Genomic DNA, 20,144 nt, shown 5'->3' on the forward strand with positions numbered 1-20,144 from the left:
TGCATGTGGTCAGGTGCACGAAGGTGAGAGGTTGCCTGCTGGAGAGTGTGAAAGGTGGAACTTACTCCTAACCCAGCAGTATACTTGTACCCAGTGCCGATTTGGAATGAGCCTTTGTAACTCTGGATGAAAAGCACCTAACAAATGTTGTAAACGGGTATCTTGGCAAGCTAGCAAAGGGTACTGAAGCTTTCCACTTTAGTTTTTTGTTAAAGGAGAAGTCAGTGATGTGAGGCCTGAATTTATGCTCAGGAAATTGCTTTTCATCCTACAGCATGGATTCTTGAGCAAAGGTGGGCTTAAACAATATGTTGAAAATTGTATTTTCACAGAATTTTGATCAAAGTACAAATGTCCTTGCCTCAGGAAGTAGTTTGTTTCCCCCTGAGAAGTGATGCTGGATAAACCAAAAAAAACAAAGTCTGCTTGCTGGCCAAAATTCACCCATGAATAAATTGCATCACATCTACCAACAACATAACATTTTCAAAGACCATATCATGCTGCTGCTATAAGAAAAATGATTTGTAAAACTCAGCATTGTATGGGGACTCTTGCCATAACAATATTATTAGGAACTCTCATTGTTTATAATGCAGTATAGACATCTAATAGTATTTGTTCTGATTTAGTGGAATCCAGACCTGAACGAAGTTTTGCCAGTTTCATGGTTTGCCTGTTTTGGAAGTTTCATGTAATTTTTTTTTCTGTGAAATTATGTTGAGGATTTTTGTAGAAACATACCTATATTTAGTCATCTGTTGTTTAGAATAGCAAAAAAAATTGTAATTACTTGTACACTTTTGAATCCTGAAGGATCCAAAGGAACTATCCAAATAATGCTAAATGCCCACTGATGTATCATTTTACTTATTTTGTTACTTATGTTTGTAACAAAGCTGACATTCAAGGCTGCTTTTTTGCTCCTTAATACAAATTTTTGAAACCCAGGAATCCTCACCTGTCAGGAGGCTCTGAATAGGCATAAATAATTGCTTGTGACATGTAATTTTTCTTTTCTTTTAGAATTTCACTTTTACTGAAAATACCTGCTTCTCATTCTGGTATGGAGTGACACAGTTCTAAGCAGAGAAGCTCTGGTAAAAAACAATTCTGACTGTTTACTAGTTATTTTTTTGTATCCCAGCATTATTTTTGTGTGTTCTCACCTGCTTTGGAAGATGAGAATTCCTTCTCCTGTCCAGACTCTCTCTGTAAAAGGACATGTGTACTGCCAGAAAAGTTTCAGTTCAACTTTCCTTTGTCATGCCCTGAAAAGATGGATGCATCTGCAGCTGAGACTTTTAATATGTTTGGTTGAAAGACTGGATTCTGTTGGTAATGGTGACTTCATCTCTAATTCCACACCAGAATGTAAGGTTGAGTAATACTGTTGAAGTCCTTTCCCCAATAATTGGCCAGTGGAATCCCTAGTGGGTTACTGGTGGGCTTGTTAAAGGAAAACTTTTCAACTGCGTGGTAAGTTCAGCTGTTGGCAGTTTTTTCTGAATGTTTCAAGTTGTGGTGTCTAGCACAGGCTGGACACAGCTGCTGTATGTTGTCAGCTTGCACGCACTTTCCTAGTAGGCTTAGCTGAAAGAACATGTAAAAGTGCTGTTCTGGCCACCTGTTGCTTTCATACATTACTCCCACAGAAACCCACCTCTGTGGAATATAAATGCTTCGACCGTAGTTCTCTCCTCCATGCATGTGAAGAGAGATGAAGAAAATATGTGTAAGAAAAACAACTTGGGAGAAAACTCTTTTACAGGGCTCCCAAGGCCCCATCAAGAAACTTTCTTTGGATCAGAGCTAAGGGTAGATAAATCTATTCAGATAAGAAAGAAGAATTTAGAGAGGAGCTGAACCTTTACGGGAAACTTGTACAAATACTTGCTGAGTTTGTCATTACCCCACTTGTGGTGGCTGGTGCAATAGATCATAGCTGGTGATAATCCTAGATCTGGTCAGAAGCAGAGTCAAGCCCATTTTCATTATTCTTCAGGGATGACTCTAAAGACTGCAGACATTTAGTATGCTTCTGGCATTATTTAGCTGGTTTTAATGCACTAAGTGGAACTAGCCTCTTTGGAGACTAAGTATTCCATTTATTCAGAGGTGTCTTCCTGCGATGCCAGTATGTTTCAACCATAAACTACAGGAATAATTTTTAGTGGCAAGAAAAAGGTTTAGTCTTCACAGTCTGCACAGGCTCCTAGCATGATTTTCAAGACAACCTCTCCCTGAAATGGGGAAGGAATAGCTAGGGTGAGGATATTCATCTTTGGTACTTCATCAGACATCACATAAATATGAATACAGCATCTTTGTCTATTGTGGTTAGGTCTGTGTGTGTCACTTGTTCCTATCTCTAGAAGTTTTTATTCTCTCTGTGCCTCATCTGACTCTTTACTGTCACCTCAGCTGCCCTGGCCCCATACGTACCTTTATGTTGACACTTTGACTTCATTGCTGATACATAACCCACATATTGTCATTATCTTTTCTTCAAGGTAAATTTAGAAATCAGGGATTATTGAACTCAAGTGAATTTTGTAATTCTTTCGCATAAAAATAGGTGAGGGTTTTTTTTCCTACTTAGCAGGCGTTTTTCAGTAGAATTTAGAGACACAGCTGAAACGGTAGTCGAACATCCAAGTCCAGTTTATCCTCAGAGGTTGAAAACCTGTATCAGGGTTGGTAATCTAGAGATGTGACAGTTTTAAAAAAACAACCAAACAAACAAACAAAAAAAAAGGGGGGGGGGGGGGAGAAGGCTTTGACCATGCTGAACTCTTTGAATATAAAAAGCTGTTAGAAGCAAACAGCTTTTGATCACCACCAGCTTTTGTCTGAGTTAAAACATATGACCTAAAGTTAGGAACATAAAACTGGGAACAATCACTAGGATTGCAAAAGCTGGGGCATTAGTCTGTGCCTTTCTGGTCTCTCCACTGTAATGGAATTCCACCTCCCCCTTCAAATGAACTAAAGTTCACTACTCTCACCCATTTCTACACAGATTGCTTCTTTCAGGAGGCTATGTCCTGTCTTTAATCTGCTGTCTTCACCTTGTCCCCATTCTTTTTTCTTTTCCTGTCTTGTAGGTCCCCATCTCCATCCCTCCATTTCCCAGAAACTGGTGATGTTGAAATCCACTATTAAAACTTCTTTTGGTATAGTATTTTTTTTTCCTCTGGCATTTTTAGACAGGATTTTTGATTCACACCTTTAAGTTTCAGTTATATGCTGTTTCAGATATTAACAGATATTTCTGTGAAGGTTGTAAATATAGGATTGTTCATGAAGATTACCTCAGGAAAGAACAACTGAGGTCTCTTCTGGGCTGTCATTTGTGCAACTTGGTTTTCCACCCTAGAAAGATCACTCCACTTTTTTCAAGCAGCTGTCTTCCTGAAATGTTTCACGGATTGCCTGGTGCCCTTTAGAGCATGCTAAATAGCACACAGAGTGTTTCTCTCCTCTTGACTCACGGCTGTACCCTGACATCCCAAGGGCTGAAGGGAAAACAGTACAAGGCTGAGACAGAAGAAGTTTACATAGATAAAGAGTCAGTCCATGCTGGCCTTCAAGTATTTTAATACACTGTTTTGTTTGTCTTGTGCTAGGCTGTTGTTTTCATCCAGAAGCATTCAAAGAGCGCCTGTTTTCCCGTCTTTTGTGAACCACAAACTACAGTCACAGTGAGAATGTGGTCACAGTCTTGGCTGCCTCTGGGACATCGTGTCTGAGGCAGCTACTGCTTTTGCACGTTATTTTAGCCGTCTTGCTCTTGTCCACGTGTTCATCTGTACTCTGCCCGATTCATTGCTTGCCAGTGCTATGGTTCTCCATCTTCCCCACTGTCCTTCTCCCTGGCTCCTGCTCTTTGACTCACTTGCCAACAGATGAACTTTCTGGCCTGGGTATGATCTGCCCATACTATCCAGTGCCCTGTTTACAAAGACCTGTATAAATCTTAGAGTTTTGTATGTTGCCCTTTGCTAACACAAAATAACAAGAAGGAATAACTTTTTCTCCTTTCTTCCTTCTCTGTTCATAGAGAATAGTGACCGGAAAAACGAAGTACAAAGTAAACCAAGCACAGAGCAGAATGTCTAATAGGGTCTGAAGGGTTTCCCTTCAGGGAAAGGCTGCTTGAGACTTACTAACTTTTGCACATTTAACAGGAAAATGGTTCTTTCACTCTGAAATGAATTTCAGACAGGAGCGAGGTTTGAAACATTTGACAGAAGTTTTGTTAATAGCTCTTGTTGCTCTTCTAACTCTTTGCATTTTCAAGGCCTACATCAACAGGAGCAAAGCACAAATTACTTCAATAAGCTGATAATAATATGCATTTTCTTATTCCTGTGTCCTGTTTCAGTGCAAGTTAGGCTCATTCAACTGAAGCTCTGAATATATAGCTGTAAAATAAAAATTGAGGATGTGGTTACTGTTGCACTTTTGGTACCATTGATCTGGGAGCACCTGTAATTCAGCATGCTTTGTTAAAGAAAACAGCAGTGAAGACAGAGGTCTAGTCAATGGAGCATCTTCTACTTGTGCAGGATCAGAGAATGGTTGAGGTTGAAGGGCACCTCTGGAAATCATCTAGTCCAACCCCCCTGCTCAAAGCAGAGCCAAAGCAGGGTATTTGTACGTACTGATAAGATGCTAGCTGAGCCTCCTCCGGGCTAAACAAGCCCAACTCTCTCAATCTCTCCTTGTATGTCATTATCTAAGCTGTTCATCTAACATCTACTTAATCAAGGTATCTGGAAGCTATTCCTCCTCATGTGACTGTAGGGTTGAGAAAACTTTCTTCTGATGGCAGAATTCATGTCTGAGTTAACTGAAGTGGGATGTTTATGGAGATGGAGTTCAGGGCTTCTAGCAGAAGAAGACCTGCCTGACCCACAGAAAGAGTGTTGCTGATCAGGCAGCTTGCCACATCTACTGCTTTGACCCCAGGCTGCAATTTCTGTGAGTCTTTAGCAGAGCCTTGTGGTAGAATCCTGTGTGTTGCATCTCTGCTTCCCCACTTTCATAACAAGTGGACATCATGAAGCTTTATTTAGTGGTATGCTGAGGACTTCAGTGTGCCTTTCCCTGGCAACTCATGTTCAAGCTCAGGGGATTACATTATGCTGTAGTGCTCTGTTAAACCACTGACAGGTCTTGTTGCAGGAGTAACTACATTATGCTGGTGTATCAGTATGGTCAGAGGAATAAAACTGACTTTTTGTTTAGTCAGAGCTTAGTAGAATTGAATTTGGTTTGTTTGTCCACTCGATTGTGTGCGATTGAACCAAAATTCCCCCAAGGGAGGAATCTCTCTGTGTTTGTTTGAGCCAGCTCCATTATTTTCTATATAATCATTGCTGCCCGAGAACTTAGATGTCCAACTAACAAAAGTCACAAGGCAAGTTCTTGAATTTACATGGTGCGCATCAGCAGGCGTGTAATGTAATACATAGATTCACCATTTCTCTTGTTGTAATGGAGCTGTGATTTACATGGGACATTACCTGCTTGGAAATGAACATTTTGCATCCACTAAGCGCCTCAGGGTGCAAACTTGTCCCTGTGAAAGTAGGAGGGGAGGGGAGAGGAGAAGGTGCCTAAATTTTTTATTTTTTTCCATGAAGTAGAAATTGCAAAACCTGTGAACAGCAGGATAGGAATGCTGGAGTTGCTTGTACTTGGCATTCGCTGAAAGGGGTTTGTTCACATTTGCAAAGCAAAACCAAAAATCTGGAAGGCTGAAACAGAAAAGGACCAATTGTAACCAAAGCATTTGCTGTCTGTTTGCTCTGAATGTGCAGTTGGCCTTGGTCTTTTAATTATAATCCATAAAGATGGCTCTGTTCTCTACCCACCCTTGGGCTTCTGAGAGCACTGAGTGCTTAGGGCTTGGGCTGCTAATGCTATAATTGAAACAGCTGCTCTGCTCTTGAAGTGCTTTATTCATTCACCTTCAAAAATGTTGATGGATCTGTGGCATGTTCTGGGCCTTTTCTGTAGATGTGAATCTCGAACACAGCCACTTGCTAGGTAGAACTAATGAAGAGAATTTGCTACGGCTTTTAGCGTGTTGTTGTAATCTTAGTTTTCAAAGGAGAAGAAAAAAAGGAGGGGGGGCAGGGAGGGCTGCTCTCAGTCCATAAGCTCTTTGGACTAAATTCACTTTACCTACAAGACCAGACATCCTAATTCTCTGTTATTCTCAATGACTTATATGAATGTAAAATATCACTAGGCCAAAAGGTCATAATTTTTACATTCTGCACTTATTTTTACATTAACACATACAAAGAAGAGCCTATGGGAATTGTGCTGTAAATGAGCAGAACAGTGGGAGGGTCCACAATAATTCATGAGGGCCCCAGGCCCGTGGTTGCTCTGCAGCCCTCCATTTCTCTCTTGCCTTGGGACTGTAGTGAAATGGCTAAATTGCTGTTGCAGTCTTTGTTAAAGCCTTAAAACTTCAGGCAGCCAACAGAAGCTCAAGTATACCCATAGCCTTTCTCAATGCACCTTCCTTTACCTGCTGTTTTTCCTTATTCTTGTATTCAGCCCATTTCTGAATTACTGGCCAAAAAAGAAGAGTTTTTTGTAGTGTCAGATGAACACATTTAATCAGCAGAAAGTCGTCCTGGTATGGGCTAATGGCAAAGCTGGGATGCGGTTGGCAGTGGCTAACATGGATGTATTTGGTAGGCCTGTGGGGGAGATGGAGTTACTGACTGAAATGCAATCACTTGACTGCTCTGATAGAGTTTTAGCCTAATGGCATCTTCCTTACGGCCCATTGCTCAGCTTAGCATATCCCACATTCTCAGGCAGCTTTAAACTCCTTGTGATTCAAGTTTGGTATATCCTGAGGCAGTTTACCCACTCAAAAAGGGTTGTGCAGGAGCATCTGAACTCTTAATTACCCAGGAACTGGTTCACCCAAGAACAAGCTGCAACTGCACAAAACCTTTGAGCTAGGCAGAGGCAAGGGCTGCTGTAGTCTATAGGCTGGTTTTTATTCAACAGTATTGATTGTACTTGGCAGATATGGAGCCTGAGAGCTTTGTGGTTATGTTTGTTAGGGAAAATTAGAGGTCATAGTGAGACTTTGAGGGTCAATAAATCTAAATTTTGATGAGAAAGGCAAAATCCTACTCTGAAGCAAGTACTCAGGCAGCCCATGTGGGAAAGCAGTGAGGGAGGAAAGAAAGGGCTGGAAATTTTACTGTGTCTTCCCCATCAGCCTGCAGCACTCCTGTTCAGGAGAGAAGGAACAGCAAGGAAATGGTCTTAGAAAATAGTACATTGAAAAATCCTCTTAACGTCAGGAAATGCAGTCTTGGTGTTGCTACCCAGTTTGTGTTGCCTGGGGGTGAGCTGACAGTATGTACCCCTGCACAGATACTCTGCATACCTGCAGCCTTTGCTGTGTGAAGTGCTCAAAGGATGTTGCAGGTTCATACGGCAAAACTCATCCTTGTTCAGAGTTTGATTTATATATTCAAAATAGGGTTTAAGTCAGACCCTAGGAATGGTGCCTGGATTGATTTGGCCTTTTACACTGAGCTGGGTATTGTTAACTTAATCAAGCCTCACAATGTCCTCAGGCACCAAGTATACCTTTTTATACCTAAGTTCACGGAAATGTCACAATGTTTCTAAAGTCACACTCAAATATCACAGAAGAGACCTTTTGCCCCATTTCTGCCTTGTGAGGGAATCATAGAATGGTTTTCCTTCCAGTCTTTGCCTAATATGGGTGAGCTTGCAAGTGAGACTTACTCTTTGAGTCCGAGCTCATGTTTCTGAGCTTTCCAGGATGCTGCAGTGCACAGTCTCCTTCCCAGAATGGTGTCTAAAGGCAAGAGCTATCCTAGAAAATGTTATTGAATTGCAATTACTGATGTCATTTGGGGAAAAAAAGAAGAGTACTTGAATTTGAAAAACAATTTAATGTGATACTGAGACAAACAGCATTGGCAGGACTGCTGTGTTTTGGGAATGAGTGAAAAGGCATAGCTGTTTATCAGTAAATACTAAAGACGGTCATCATGTTTTCATGCTGTTTTAAAATCACTGTTCAAAAACACCTTCTATTTTATTGGCAATATTAACCTAAGGAAATGAGCTTCTTCATTTAGGTACCTTTTTATTTGACTGTGAGGAGCCAGTAAATTATACTAGAACATCTTCTGGAGTCTGTTTTGTATGCTCCTTGTCAAGGCTTTTCTTATTTACGCTCAAAGGAAGTGTGTATGCCAAATGTTGAGACTAACAGGCAAATGTATGCGGAGCTAAATAAAACATCCCTGCGCTCCAAGTTCTGGGGAGTTGAGATCCCAGACAGTAACTTAAACTTGTATTTCCAGGCAGTGGCAGATGTGGTTGGCTACTCTTGGCTTCCCTTCTGGATGTTCAACATGGCCTGTTACGATTCTTTCTCAGAAATATCCAATACTAAATGAGGGAGATTAGATCAGTGGGACAGAAACAGGCTCAACATGTCTGGCAAAAGTTAGTCTTGACCATAGGCAGCATTTCTTCTATTTGGACTTACACAGCAGATGTTATTCTCATGTATATTCCAAATGCAGTAAGATAGTGAGGGCATTGTTATCAACTATGATAGTATTGCTGTCACTGCTGCTATGGTGAAAGCTGTGCACGCCTTGCTTTCATGGCATTTCTCTGTCTTTAAAGTTGACATTTCAGTTGTTAAGTAGTACAGTCTGACTTCTGATGTGCCATTTGTTCTGATGAGTAGATGCTGGCCTCCCAAGTTCCACTTCTTTGAGTATAGTGACCAGGTAATTGGTTTTTTTTAACATCTTTCTCCATTCAGAATTATACAATTCAGAGGCTCCCTTCCCCAACAGGGTAACTCTTATAGTACCCACTATGTAAGCAGTAGTGGACACAACCTTTCTGCATTCCACGCCTCATCTTCCCCAGTCAGATCCTTCCTAATGAGTTGTTTCTTTCAAAAGTCTGTTTGAAGGAAGCAAATTAAATTGGAAGAGGAAGTTGTTCATCAGGAAATACATCTTTTGTCTTTACCCCTACAATTTCATTTTATGCTACCCCTCACGCTGCTTATAGATAGACACCTTCTGAACTGCACAGTTTTATGGGAGACATTTCACTTCTATTTATTTTGCACCATGTTTTATTTTTATTTACTTATCTATTTTGCACTGCACATGGCACACCTTTATGCCCAATGCAATCATAGGCTTACTTCTGTGTTGCAGCCAAACACTGTGAATAGCTGAAGTTATGGGAAAGGTGGCATTTGCTCAGGATTATCTGCCAGCCTTTTTGGTTTCTGGGAATCTCTGAAATCCAGTCAGGTTATTTTTTTTCTAACCAGGCAGCATTTTATGGGGTTTGACTTGATGAATGGGTTTTAGGAGCCTCTTACAGGAGGTTGGGGACTGTCTTGTGGTGAGCCGGAATGCGTGGAGTAGGCGTTCTATAAATCCTTCTGAACCTTATGATCCAGTCCATCTAGTCCTTAGTGTTTCTTTTTATGTATTGATACCTTATTTTGAAGTCTAGGTTATTAAACCTGCTAGATAATTGCAACATATCCCTAAAGGATACAGCAATAAGCACAGCTGTTCTCTTAAGTAAAACTTTCCCTCTCATCCCCTCTTTCAGCCTTTAAACCTAAAATAGTTCATGGTTTTTATTCCACCATATGAATGGTGAGCAGACACAATATTCGTACTTCCCTTTAGCTGTGTTGTGAAAAGCCACTGCTGAGTGCTGAGATAAAAATCCCAGTTTAATTGGTCTCCCAGACACAGCTATTGAGAACTCAGTTATTTCAGAATATGTGCCACTACTCTTCTTTTTGAAAAGACATCCTGTCTTTCTGAAGCCTTGACTGTACTTGACTGTAATTAAAATTAGATTATTTTTTACTTTCAATATTTAAGTAAGAAATGAAAACTACTCTTTGGCACACCTAAGCGGTGCTGTACGTTGGGCTGAAAGGATGGAATTTCCTTCTGATCCTCAAAGACAATTAAGTTGTCTCCTGAAGCATGAAATTTAATTACTCTCATCAGAAGCAGCATGATGCAGTGGATTAGGACATAGGAATAAGAATCAGAAATTCTTATCTCTGATCCTAGTTCTGCCATCTAGTTACTGACTAAATGAATCATATATCCTTCCTGTGCCTCTTTTTACCCACCTGAAAGGTGAGGTGTTTTATTTTTTTGCTAAGGGGCTGTGAGGTCTGTATAAGCATCTAAAGATGTAATGGTTTGTGTGAATGCTAAGTGTTGCTGGGATTGCCTTGGCTTACATGCTGCCAGCAGTTATTGCAATTTGGTTTCATACAGTGAAATCTCATTTTTTGGCAGTGTTAGTTTCATTAAAGGAAGGGTAATCAAGCTCATATGCAAATAGGGAGAGGACTACAAGAGGAGGTGACACTAAAGAGCCATTGTGCATCAGAAAAGTATGCTGAGCTGTTGTTCTTTTCACATCAGTTTTGATGCTATATCTCAGATACAATTACTAATTGTAGCATCCCAGGAGTGCCTTCAACCATGGAAGAAAGTTCTGCCTTGCGTGGTTTAGCTGGGGAACAGAAAGGAAAGTTCAGTGCCAGATGAACACATTCCTCTGGGCAAGTTGTTTAACTCTACTGCATTTGCAATTGCAGTAGTCTCTTACTGGAGTGATTAGACATATCATGTCAGTGGGGAGCTCCCATGAAAAGCTCAGAACTGTTTATTGGATGTGATGAAGTGGCTAATTAAAATAATTTGTTCTGTTTAAAAAAAACCAGTGCTTTCTCATGTCTCAGCCCCACTTGTCCAACAGATCTTTTGAGTAAATGAGTTTCTTAGCACATCTGTAGCATTAAGTTGACATTTCAGAATGGTCTGTTACAAAAATTGTCCTCTAAGTATCTGGGTTACTCTTTCCACAGACACTTTAGAAGGGAAAACTGGACTAATAAACCTGCCATTTAGCAGGTTACGTTCCACTGCAAACGTGCCAGATTACTCTGTTGGAAAGACGTTTGCCTTCCACCATATAGCATAATTTCATTGTCTGTCTTTGAATCCCTCTGCAGTTCCTGTGCTCTTTCTTCCAGGGCCTCTATCTGTATTAAATTCCATTAAAAGATTCTCATTTGTAATCACAACAATTAGATTTAATTGTGAGGCTGCAGTTCTTCAGTTACGTACCTGATTAAATTCTTTACAGCACTCAGATGTAAGTCCTCAAATTTTCAGAGCAGGGAATTTACTTTAACTGGGTTAGTAAAGCAAAATCTTTGTAAAATGATTTTTCTAAGAGATAAAAAAAAATTATCGTTAACTCTATGGAAGTTAACAGGAAAAAGTATTTTTCTGTAGGCTTTATCTTCTGCCATTTTAATAAATTTTCCTGTGTGGAGTAGTTGTGTTATGGTCTTGTAGCATGCTCTAAGTATAGGAGGAGACCCCATTACTAATGAAACTCTAGTGGCTTAATAGCAAACTTTCAAAGTTACCCAAAAATAAGTATAACATAAAAATATCCTTTATGGCCTACTTGTGTCTCACTGAAACCTAAAGCAATTTCTGCCATATTGTGGTATCTCCTTGGTTCTACAATTCTCAGCAGAGTAGATTGTACAAAAGAGCCCAGCATCGCAATCCTAAAAGGAGGGTAGAATTCGATATTGTTGCAGTCTGAAGCCAAAATCTTGTTGGTCTGCTGTTCTAGGCAAGGTAATTACATAGTATGTTCTGACTCATTGGCCAAACACAGAATCACAGAATCATTAAGGTCGGAAAAGGCCTTTAAGATCATCAAGTCCAAACATCAACCCAACACCACCATGCCCATTAAACCATATCCTGAAGCCCTACGTCTACATGTTTTTTTAATACTTCCAGTGATGAAACCTAGCCGAATTACTGGGCGTTTTCTTGGGGTGGGGATGGTGTTATTAGTTTTATCTTAAAAACATTAAAAGAGTACAAGGAAAGAAAATCATTACAATTATTTAATGTTTTTTTTATGGCAAAACTTCCGTGAAGCCATCTTCTAAAGGCATTTTGAGGGAAGGGCAGGGAAGCATTCTTGGAACCAGTCAAAGGGATGTTAAAAGTCTGATTCAGTGAGACTAATAAAGGTCTTAACTGTATTTAACTTATCACCAACAGTTACATCTTGCTTACGCAAAAGGCCATAGAAAAAGGGTAGAAAGACAACTGATATTAGATCAACAGAGGAAAATGTATACCATTTTTCTTTCTCTTACTAAGTAGAAAGTTCCGTGAGCAGAAGAGTTTGTGTTGCAAACTTTCTGCATTGCACATCAATTATCTCCTTTAATGCTAAATAACCTCTTGCATTAATATACAGTAACTTTGTTGCCATTTTATAAAGTAGATCCTTTTCAAGACTATATCGCCATGCATCAGATTCAGACCCTGCTGACTTTTAAATAATTTTAAGATCAGTAAACTTAAATGAATTTAAAGTTGATAATTAAAAGTAATTACAAGACAGTGTATTGTATTGTTTGAACTAATGAGAAAAAAGTTTACACAGCCTCCTATGGGTAATTTTATTTTTTTCTCCTTCTGTCTCTTAGAATTCTTTTGGCATCTCCTTGGAAACATTTTTTAATTTTCTGTTTGCTGCAGCCTGAAAAGGTCTAGTCTGGTTCTTCCTTTGTCCAGTACCCATTAATTGCTGAAGAAAAGGAAAGTCTGGAACAGTATGAAGGCAAGATTAAAACCTGTTATAAGCTCCTGTATAATTATGCAATGGCATGCAGGATGGAGAAAGTTATGTTCTTTCACCAATTCATCTAGTAAAGAGGAAAAATTCTCTTTTGGACTCCTACTGATAATTTTTAATTCTGCCTTTAACAAGGTTTCATTCTCAAAAATCAGCATCTAATTTTTTCTCTACCTTTATCATGCCGCAGGTGGATTTTGATGTGAAATACTCTGATGCAGCTGCTATTACTGCTATTTAATTTTGTAATTCCCAGAAGTTCGCTGAACCTTTTACCAAAGAGATAAAATGAAGTCCTTGCTGAGATACATTGCATCTTCCTCCCAGGCATACCATGATAAGTGTTGGTAACAATAGGATTATTTTAGACGAGAGACAGTCTGGACCTGGAGAAATAAAATCACACTGTAACTCAACTTAGGTATGAGTAGTCTGTTAAATTCCACAATTTTTCTCTGTGGCAAGTGGAGATGAGAGCAAAACACAGCTTGAATTTGGAGAGCTTTTTTCTTAAGGGGAGGGGATAGTTTGAAGTTCTTGTCTTCCTTCAACCTCCTATTAATAGCTGCTGGGAGCTCGCAACCTGAATCACGACCCAGGAGGGGCCATGCAGCTCTTCATTTCCCACACCACAGTTCAGGTGCATTTAACCCTCATTTACTATATGTAAGGGAACAGGATTTAAGGATTGGTTCTTTGGTTTTTGCTAATTGTTTTGCTAATTTGCTAATTCTTCTCATATGTAGAAGACTTCTGCTTTCAACTTGGCCTCTAAAAGTGAGAAAGCAGTGGCTTTATCAGAACCAGGCTGGGATAGTGTTCTGGGTGAAACTTCACTTATGTGGTGAAAACCACGTAAGTTAGGGCTGATGTAAACACTGCACTGAAGTGTCAGGCTGGCTGATGGCATGGAAATTATTTCTACCTTCCAGATGTAGACGGATGTCTAGAGAATGGTCACAAAGATGGTTGATGTACATGGGACGTCAAGAGCAAGTCCAAAAGCTTGCTGGAATCAAGCATTTTGAAATCCTTCTTTAGTAGGATGAAAGAGCACCAAATGAGTATGTGTGTGTGAACTGGATGCAAAATCATTTATCCGTGAAGACAGACAGATGCAGGATTCAAGTGTTCTGACTCGAGATTTTACTTGAGAGTTCTAGCATGTTTTTTGGGGTTTTTGGGGTTTTTTTTTTTCGTTTTTTTTTTTTAATTCACTGCCTCTAAGAGAGCGTCCTGACTTGTACTTGCAATTAATCAGTGCTGGCATTACCCATAGGAGCATGCAAAATGGCATCTAAAGCATTGGTGTATTGATTAGAATAAATCAGGAATGTGTTCCTCCTGAAGCTACATGCTGCATGAACAACTGAAGAGCATCTAAACTATAAATGTCTCTTGGAAATTAAGTTTCCATGAAAACTAGATTACGGCTTGTGAAACCAGGTAACTACATGTGAAATAGAAGTGGGGGAGCAAAACCTACTACCTGGAAAAGTGAGTCATGGATGGGAGGTTTAAGAAAGGTTAGGTTACAGAGAAGTACTTTGGCTTGTTCAGAATCCAACACCTAACCCTTGGCAGGGCTGTGCAAGGCCCAAGGTGGTTTCTAGCATACCATCGCATTAAGGAGTGTGAATGAGTATACAGAAGGTCGTTTGAAAATTCAGCCCTTGTACTGTGCTCAGGTTCTGTTAGCAGCATTTTCTGTTTTAGGGAAGAGCGATACAACCTTGTAAGAGAAACTCTGGGTGTTGCCCAAGCTTTCTTTCAGCAACAAATTCTCTCTAGATAATATATCCGGGTCTGAACTTGTCTAAAGTCTGAAAATATTTGGATCTAGGATTTTGAGCTGCTCTATCACTGAAGACGATGGTGTTACTAGGTCCTGTCTAAATCTCTGTATGTTGCAGATTCTAGATATCTGAGCTGACTGCTTTCTTACTGTAAGTTCAGTGAAGGTCGTCTTGGGTAGATCTGGCCTGCTGTATCAAGACATTGAGCAGTGCCTGAACAATACAATACAGTGTGTTGCTTTACAGCATAAAGGATTAAATTAAGATGTTAAAGTGTGGTCTTTTTTTATTGCTTGCAGCAGTATTTAGAGAGATCATCATGGTTATTATGGCCAATGTTGTGGTAAAAATATGTTTTGATCTTGAAGGCTGTGTGGAGATGTGCACAGTAACTGATGCCTGTGTCCTTGCAGTTGTCAGCTTACCAGTCTGACTCATTCTGTAGAGTGCTTGGAGGTTATACAGAGGATAACAGAAGCAATCTGTTATCTGCTGTAATTTGCTTTTGGGACCCAAGTTTCACAGAATTGTAGAATGGTTGAGGTTGGAAAGGACCTCTGAGATTGACTAGTCCAACTTCGCTGCTCGATGCAGGATGAGCTGGAGCGGGTTACCCAGAGCCATATCCAGTCAGGTTTTGAATATCTCCAAGGATGGAAACCCCATAAGATTTCTGGGCAACTTGTTCCAGTGGTCAATCACCTCAGAGTAAGCAAGTTTACTCTTGTGTTTAAATGGAATTTCAATGGAAATAAAATGGTCTTTCAATCCAAGCAAACGTGCCTTCTGCTTCCCTGTTGTCCTTGTGTTGGATACCACTCTCTGATTCTGTCTTCTTCCATCCTCCCATAACATATAAGCATTGATAAGATCTTTCCTAAGCCTTCTCTGGGCTCAACAATCCCAATTTTCTCAGCCTCTTCTTGTGTGTCAGATGCTCTAGTCCCTTAATGATCTCTGTGGCTGTTTGCTGGACTCATTTCAGTAAGTCCATGTCTTTCTCATGCTGGAAAGTCCAGCACTGGACACAGCACTCCAGATGGGTCTCCCTAGTGCTGAATAGAGGGGAAGAATTGCCCCTTTGATCTGCTGTTCCCAGTGCAGCCCAGGAAGCTCTTGGCCTTCCTTGTCATTGAGGATACATTGCTAGCTTATGTTCAATATTTTGTCTACCAGGACCCAAAAGTCTTCTGCAGATCTGCTTTCTGGCCTGTGCTGATGCATGGGATTGTTCCTCCCCCAGGGCAGCACTTTGCATTTCCCTTTGTTGAACTTCATGAGGTTCCTGTTGGCCCAAATTTCCAGCCTGTCAAGGGCCCCTCTCAGTGGCAACCCAACATCCTGCATACCAACCGCTCCTCCCAGTTTGGCTGGAAACTTGCTGATGGTACAGCCTGCCCCATTATCCAGGTCATTAATGAAGGTAGGAAACATTATTGGCCTCACTACCGGCCCAGAGGTATACCATTAGGACTGGCCTCCAGCAGGACTTTGTACTGTTGATGATAACCCTCTAAGCCTGGCAGTTCAGCCAGTTTTCAGTCTGCCTCACTGTCTACTTACATAGTCTGTACTTTCATTAGTTTGTCAGTGAGGATGGGATGGGATGGGAGACAGCATTGAAAACCTTACCAAAGTCAAGATAAGCAACATCTACTGCTCGCCTCATCCACCAAGTTGATCATCACAGCATAGAAAGCTACCAGGTTGGTTAAGCATGATTTCAGTGTGAAGAGGTTCCACACATGGTATTTCTCCATGTATCTCAAAATATGACTGAAAGTAGCTTTTCTGTTACCTTGCTAAAATGCTTTCTAAAATTAGATTTGTAACATATAGGCCACTAATAGAAATTTCATAAAGCCTACTACTAATTAACATCTAACGCATATCAGTTATGCTGAAGTAGATCTTGCTGCCACCAAGCAGACTGTAGTACAGGTTCTGCAAATGAGTATGGGTCTGTTAAATACAGGGTGTTGTATGGAAAGGTCTGGAGATCAGAGTCCCTGTTCTGCCATGGAATGATGGCAAAATTAACTCCCATCTGAATTTGCCTGTGGGTGTCTCTGCTGACCCAGTAGCTATTTTTAGTGTCCCTGATAAATCCACCAGTTAGTGTCATATTCAACTCGTTTATTTTCATGTCTCTCAAGAAAGAGGCTGATGCTTGGGATTTCTTTTCACATGAATCTTCACATCTCAGACAAACTATTGTAGGAATTTGTACCACAAAATATGAATATATTTTGTAATGAATTTGGGCTTGAGCGAGTCTGCCATTTCCAGTCTTGCATTGCGGTGATATAAAATACCTGCTTGGCAACAGCTCTGGGAGTTAATAAAGTTTCTGTGGTAAACTATGAGAGGCCTGAGAATTTCAAACTAAAGTTATTGCACCAGTAACTCAGAAAAGCAATTCCTAAAACTCCTGGCACATTTATCCAGAGGGTTAGCAGTAGCACAGAAATGGAAATCATTGTTGAGAGAGGAAGTGCGTTCTTGGAATTAAAATCCATCAGTCTTCTGAAGTTGAGGAGAACGATTTTCATGACATACAGATACTTCTGTATTTCATAAGCAAAATTAAATCTAGGGTGTTTTTTTACGCTATTTTTAGGGAAGTTCGTATCCTCTAATCCCTATAATATACCTAACTTGAGATGATATTGAAAGAAATAATGCACACAGAAGCTAGGCATTTAAAATACTCTCAATGCTTTATTTTATTTAATTTTAGTAAAAGCAGATTTACCTGTTTGGGGGAGGGAGACAGAAAAGGAGCAAGAATGCCAACATTCCCTTCTCAAGCAGGAACCTGGAGCACAGAAGTCAGAAGATGAAATGTGGAAATGAAGATAACTTTAAACAAAAAATGAAACTTAGTAGTCTAGTTTCACTCTTTTTGCTGGAAAAGGAGAGAGGAAGAAATTTAGTAAATCATTAAAATCAGTGTTTGCTTTTCTGAGTTGCAAGTTGAACTGCGTTAGCTGTTGGCAGGGTCTTTATGCAGCCCTTGCGAAGGAGTTGTCTTTAGGTCCTTAACATACCTTTCTGTTGGTAGCTTCCTTGCCTGCTGGGAATTTTGTCCAGTTCAGCAGAGCGTAATGACACCATTGTGTCCCTGATGAGATAAACAGTGTGTCTGCCTCTGGAGCAAAGGAAAGTCTCTCAGCTGGTAGCAGTATAGGGTCTGTGGTTTGGGGCTAACCCACGCCTGTAGCAGGCACAAGTGATGGTTAGTTGGTGCAAATGTCATACACATATGTTTTTATTTACTTTCAGAAGTGTGTCTTAACTTGATGATAACCCAATTTTGGCACACTTCTGGAGAATAAGGTTCTTGCTACAGATGCCAGCTAAACTGTGTAGTTTCTTTTATTCAGAACATATGTTCCAGTGGGTTCCCTCCCTCAAGAAAAAAGCGTTCTTGTGCACAGCACACATAACAAGCACAAACCCATACACCGGGGAGTGATGGGGATACCTGATGAGGAAACATTTTTGTAAGACCAATGAAAAATGTGTTGTCCCTGACCCATTATGTCAGCTAGAAATATTTACAGTCTTCCTCAACTATGCTTAATATTGGTGTTTGAAAGCAGCTTAAGGAAACACAATCAGCTTTTGTTCTCATCTTTTAAAAGTTGCAGCTGGAGCTGTAAAAAGCATTTCCTAATAGACTTTAATTAGGCCCCTGTTGTCTTGTTTGGCTCCAGTTGACTGGTTACAGTACACTGAAAACAAATGTTTTATCCTTGGTGCTGCATTTTTTCCTGTAACAGGAGAGAGATGTGAAAAATTGGATTTGTAGTGACTGAGTGGCTTCACAGACTCTCTTGTCTCTGATCGTGTTTATGATTAGTAAGCAGGCACTGAATAAACCAGGGTGAAATGTGTGATGGGCTCTGTATCTCTGCCGAAGTAATACATGCCTCTTGGGAAGCAGCCCATCACAAATGGTGTCAACAAGTGGTCCTGTGCCCAAGGACGGAAGGTGAAATGGGCCAGAGCATGTTGTCATACAAGTTTTTATTCCTTAAAGTTTTCCTTGCAGATCAGAATTCCGGTATATAGGGGAAAAGACAGATACTTACATTTTTTTCTGTCTACCTTTAGATGTGTCTTGCTGGACACAGAACATTTGAAAGTTAAATCAGAGGTAATGTGTAAGAGCTGAGGGTCTAGGAGTAGTTCTTGTGCTGGCTTGCAAGGTGTTTCAGGTGGAGCAGCAGACCCAGCTGATCAGAGGGGAGAACGTGGATGTTAAAGACAGGCAGGCCTTGATGACTGCTAGCATCTCAGGGAGTAAATTAAGCTCATGCAGACTTTTTGTTCTCCTTTACTCTTGGCAACAAGCAGACTAAGTTGTAACACTCTTGGAGTGTGGATGTTAGTCTCCAGGCCTGCTAATCCAGTTCTTTGGTTCTTTGATTTACTTGCTGGGACTTTTTGTTTGTTTGGGAGGCAGCAGGGAGGAGAAATGGCATGTGTTGGTTGTAGTGCTTCATGCATGTGTAGATGTTCCCGCCAGCCACATTAGAAGTGTCTTACCTCAACCAGCGATGCAATGCTGGGAATTGGAGCTATTGCGCAAGCCCTGGAGACTGGCTTATCACCTGAGTGACTAAGAGACTTGGCTGGTGAGAAGCAGGAGGAGTGATATTTAGAGAGGGTGTGCCATGCGCAGTACAGATTTCACAGCTTGCTTTGCAAAGAAAGTTAGCTTTCTTTAAAAAAGCAGGCAGACATCTGTGAGAAATCCGGGAGCAAAGCAGTGTGACAGAAGAGAGCAATAAGCTACTATTTAGCTGGGTTTTCCACATTTTATCTGGGTAGAACTCTTAGTGCTTAGAAGCTTGCTTTTTCAAAATTCATGGGGGGGAATGGCCCTGACCACGGGGCACCGTGAGGGGAGTGAGGGCTGGGGTTGGAGGCACAGTATGACTAGCCATGTGTGGAGATGCTGCTTTGTGGGATTTGGCCCTTGTAAAGTAGCCTTTCTTACCACTCTTCTCCTTTGTTTTTTCTTCTTGCTGTATGATGAGACCAGATGGGTGTTGCTTCAAAGGAGAGTTGGACATCTAGAGAAACCATTTCGGCTCTCACTGGAGTATGTTGCTAATGGGAACAAGAGTGTAGCGGCTTTGGATTCCTTTGCGATGAAGAACTGCAGTACAGGTAACATGGAGTATTTTATTGCTTCTAGCTCATAGTCTTTTGATGTCTTTTCGGAGAGGAGCATGATTTCCGGCTGTTACAGAACCTTCACAGAATGAAAGCTTCTCATCAAATCAATCAGATAAAAAAAAGTATGTTCCTTTTAGGGAAGAATTTTTTTAATGTTACCTTAGAAGTTTGTAACTTCTTGAAGGAAACAAGTTTGGTTTTTTTCTTCCCTTTGGAAAGAATTTCTAGGAAAATTTCATTTTGGGAGACCCAAAGCAGTATTCATCCTGGCTTGCCAGATGCCTGCCTATCCTGACAAGTTCATTTTCTGCAGCAGAAAGTAGAACAGATGAGTTATTCCTAGAAGGGTAGCTTGCACATCATCTTTTCAATGATCCTGGT

At 40.5% G+C, this 20,144-nt stretch overlaps 1 protein-coding gene across 1 annotated transcript in view; it reads left to right on the forward strand.

Annotated features, from left to right (window-relative positions):
- The window catches only part of ALK (ALK receptor tyrosine kinase), a gene marked incomplete at its 3' end in the record, with an annotated part of 246,977 nt that overhangs the window by 115,347 nt on the left and 111,486 nt on the right, over positions 1-20,144 (forward strand). Inside the window, exon 4 of the mRNA XM_081998640.1 lies at positions 19,627-19,754. Within this exon, the coding sequence (XP_081854766.1) occupies positions 19,627-19,754 (128 nt within the window). The remainder of the gene's footprint in view (positions 1-19,626; positions 19,755-20,144) is intronic.

Source organism: Phaethon aethereus (assembly GCF_964289735.1).
Source record: "Phaethon aethereus genome assembly, chromosome: 3".
Classification (NCBI taxonomy): Eukaryota; Metazoa; Chordata; class Aves; order Phaethontiformes; family Phaethontidae; genus Phaethon; species Phaethon aethereus.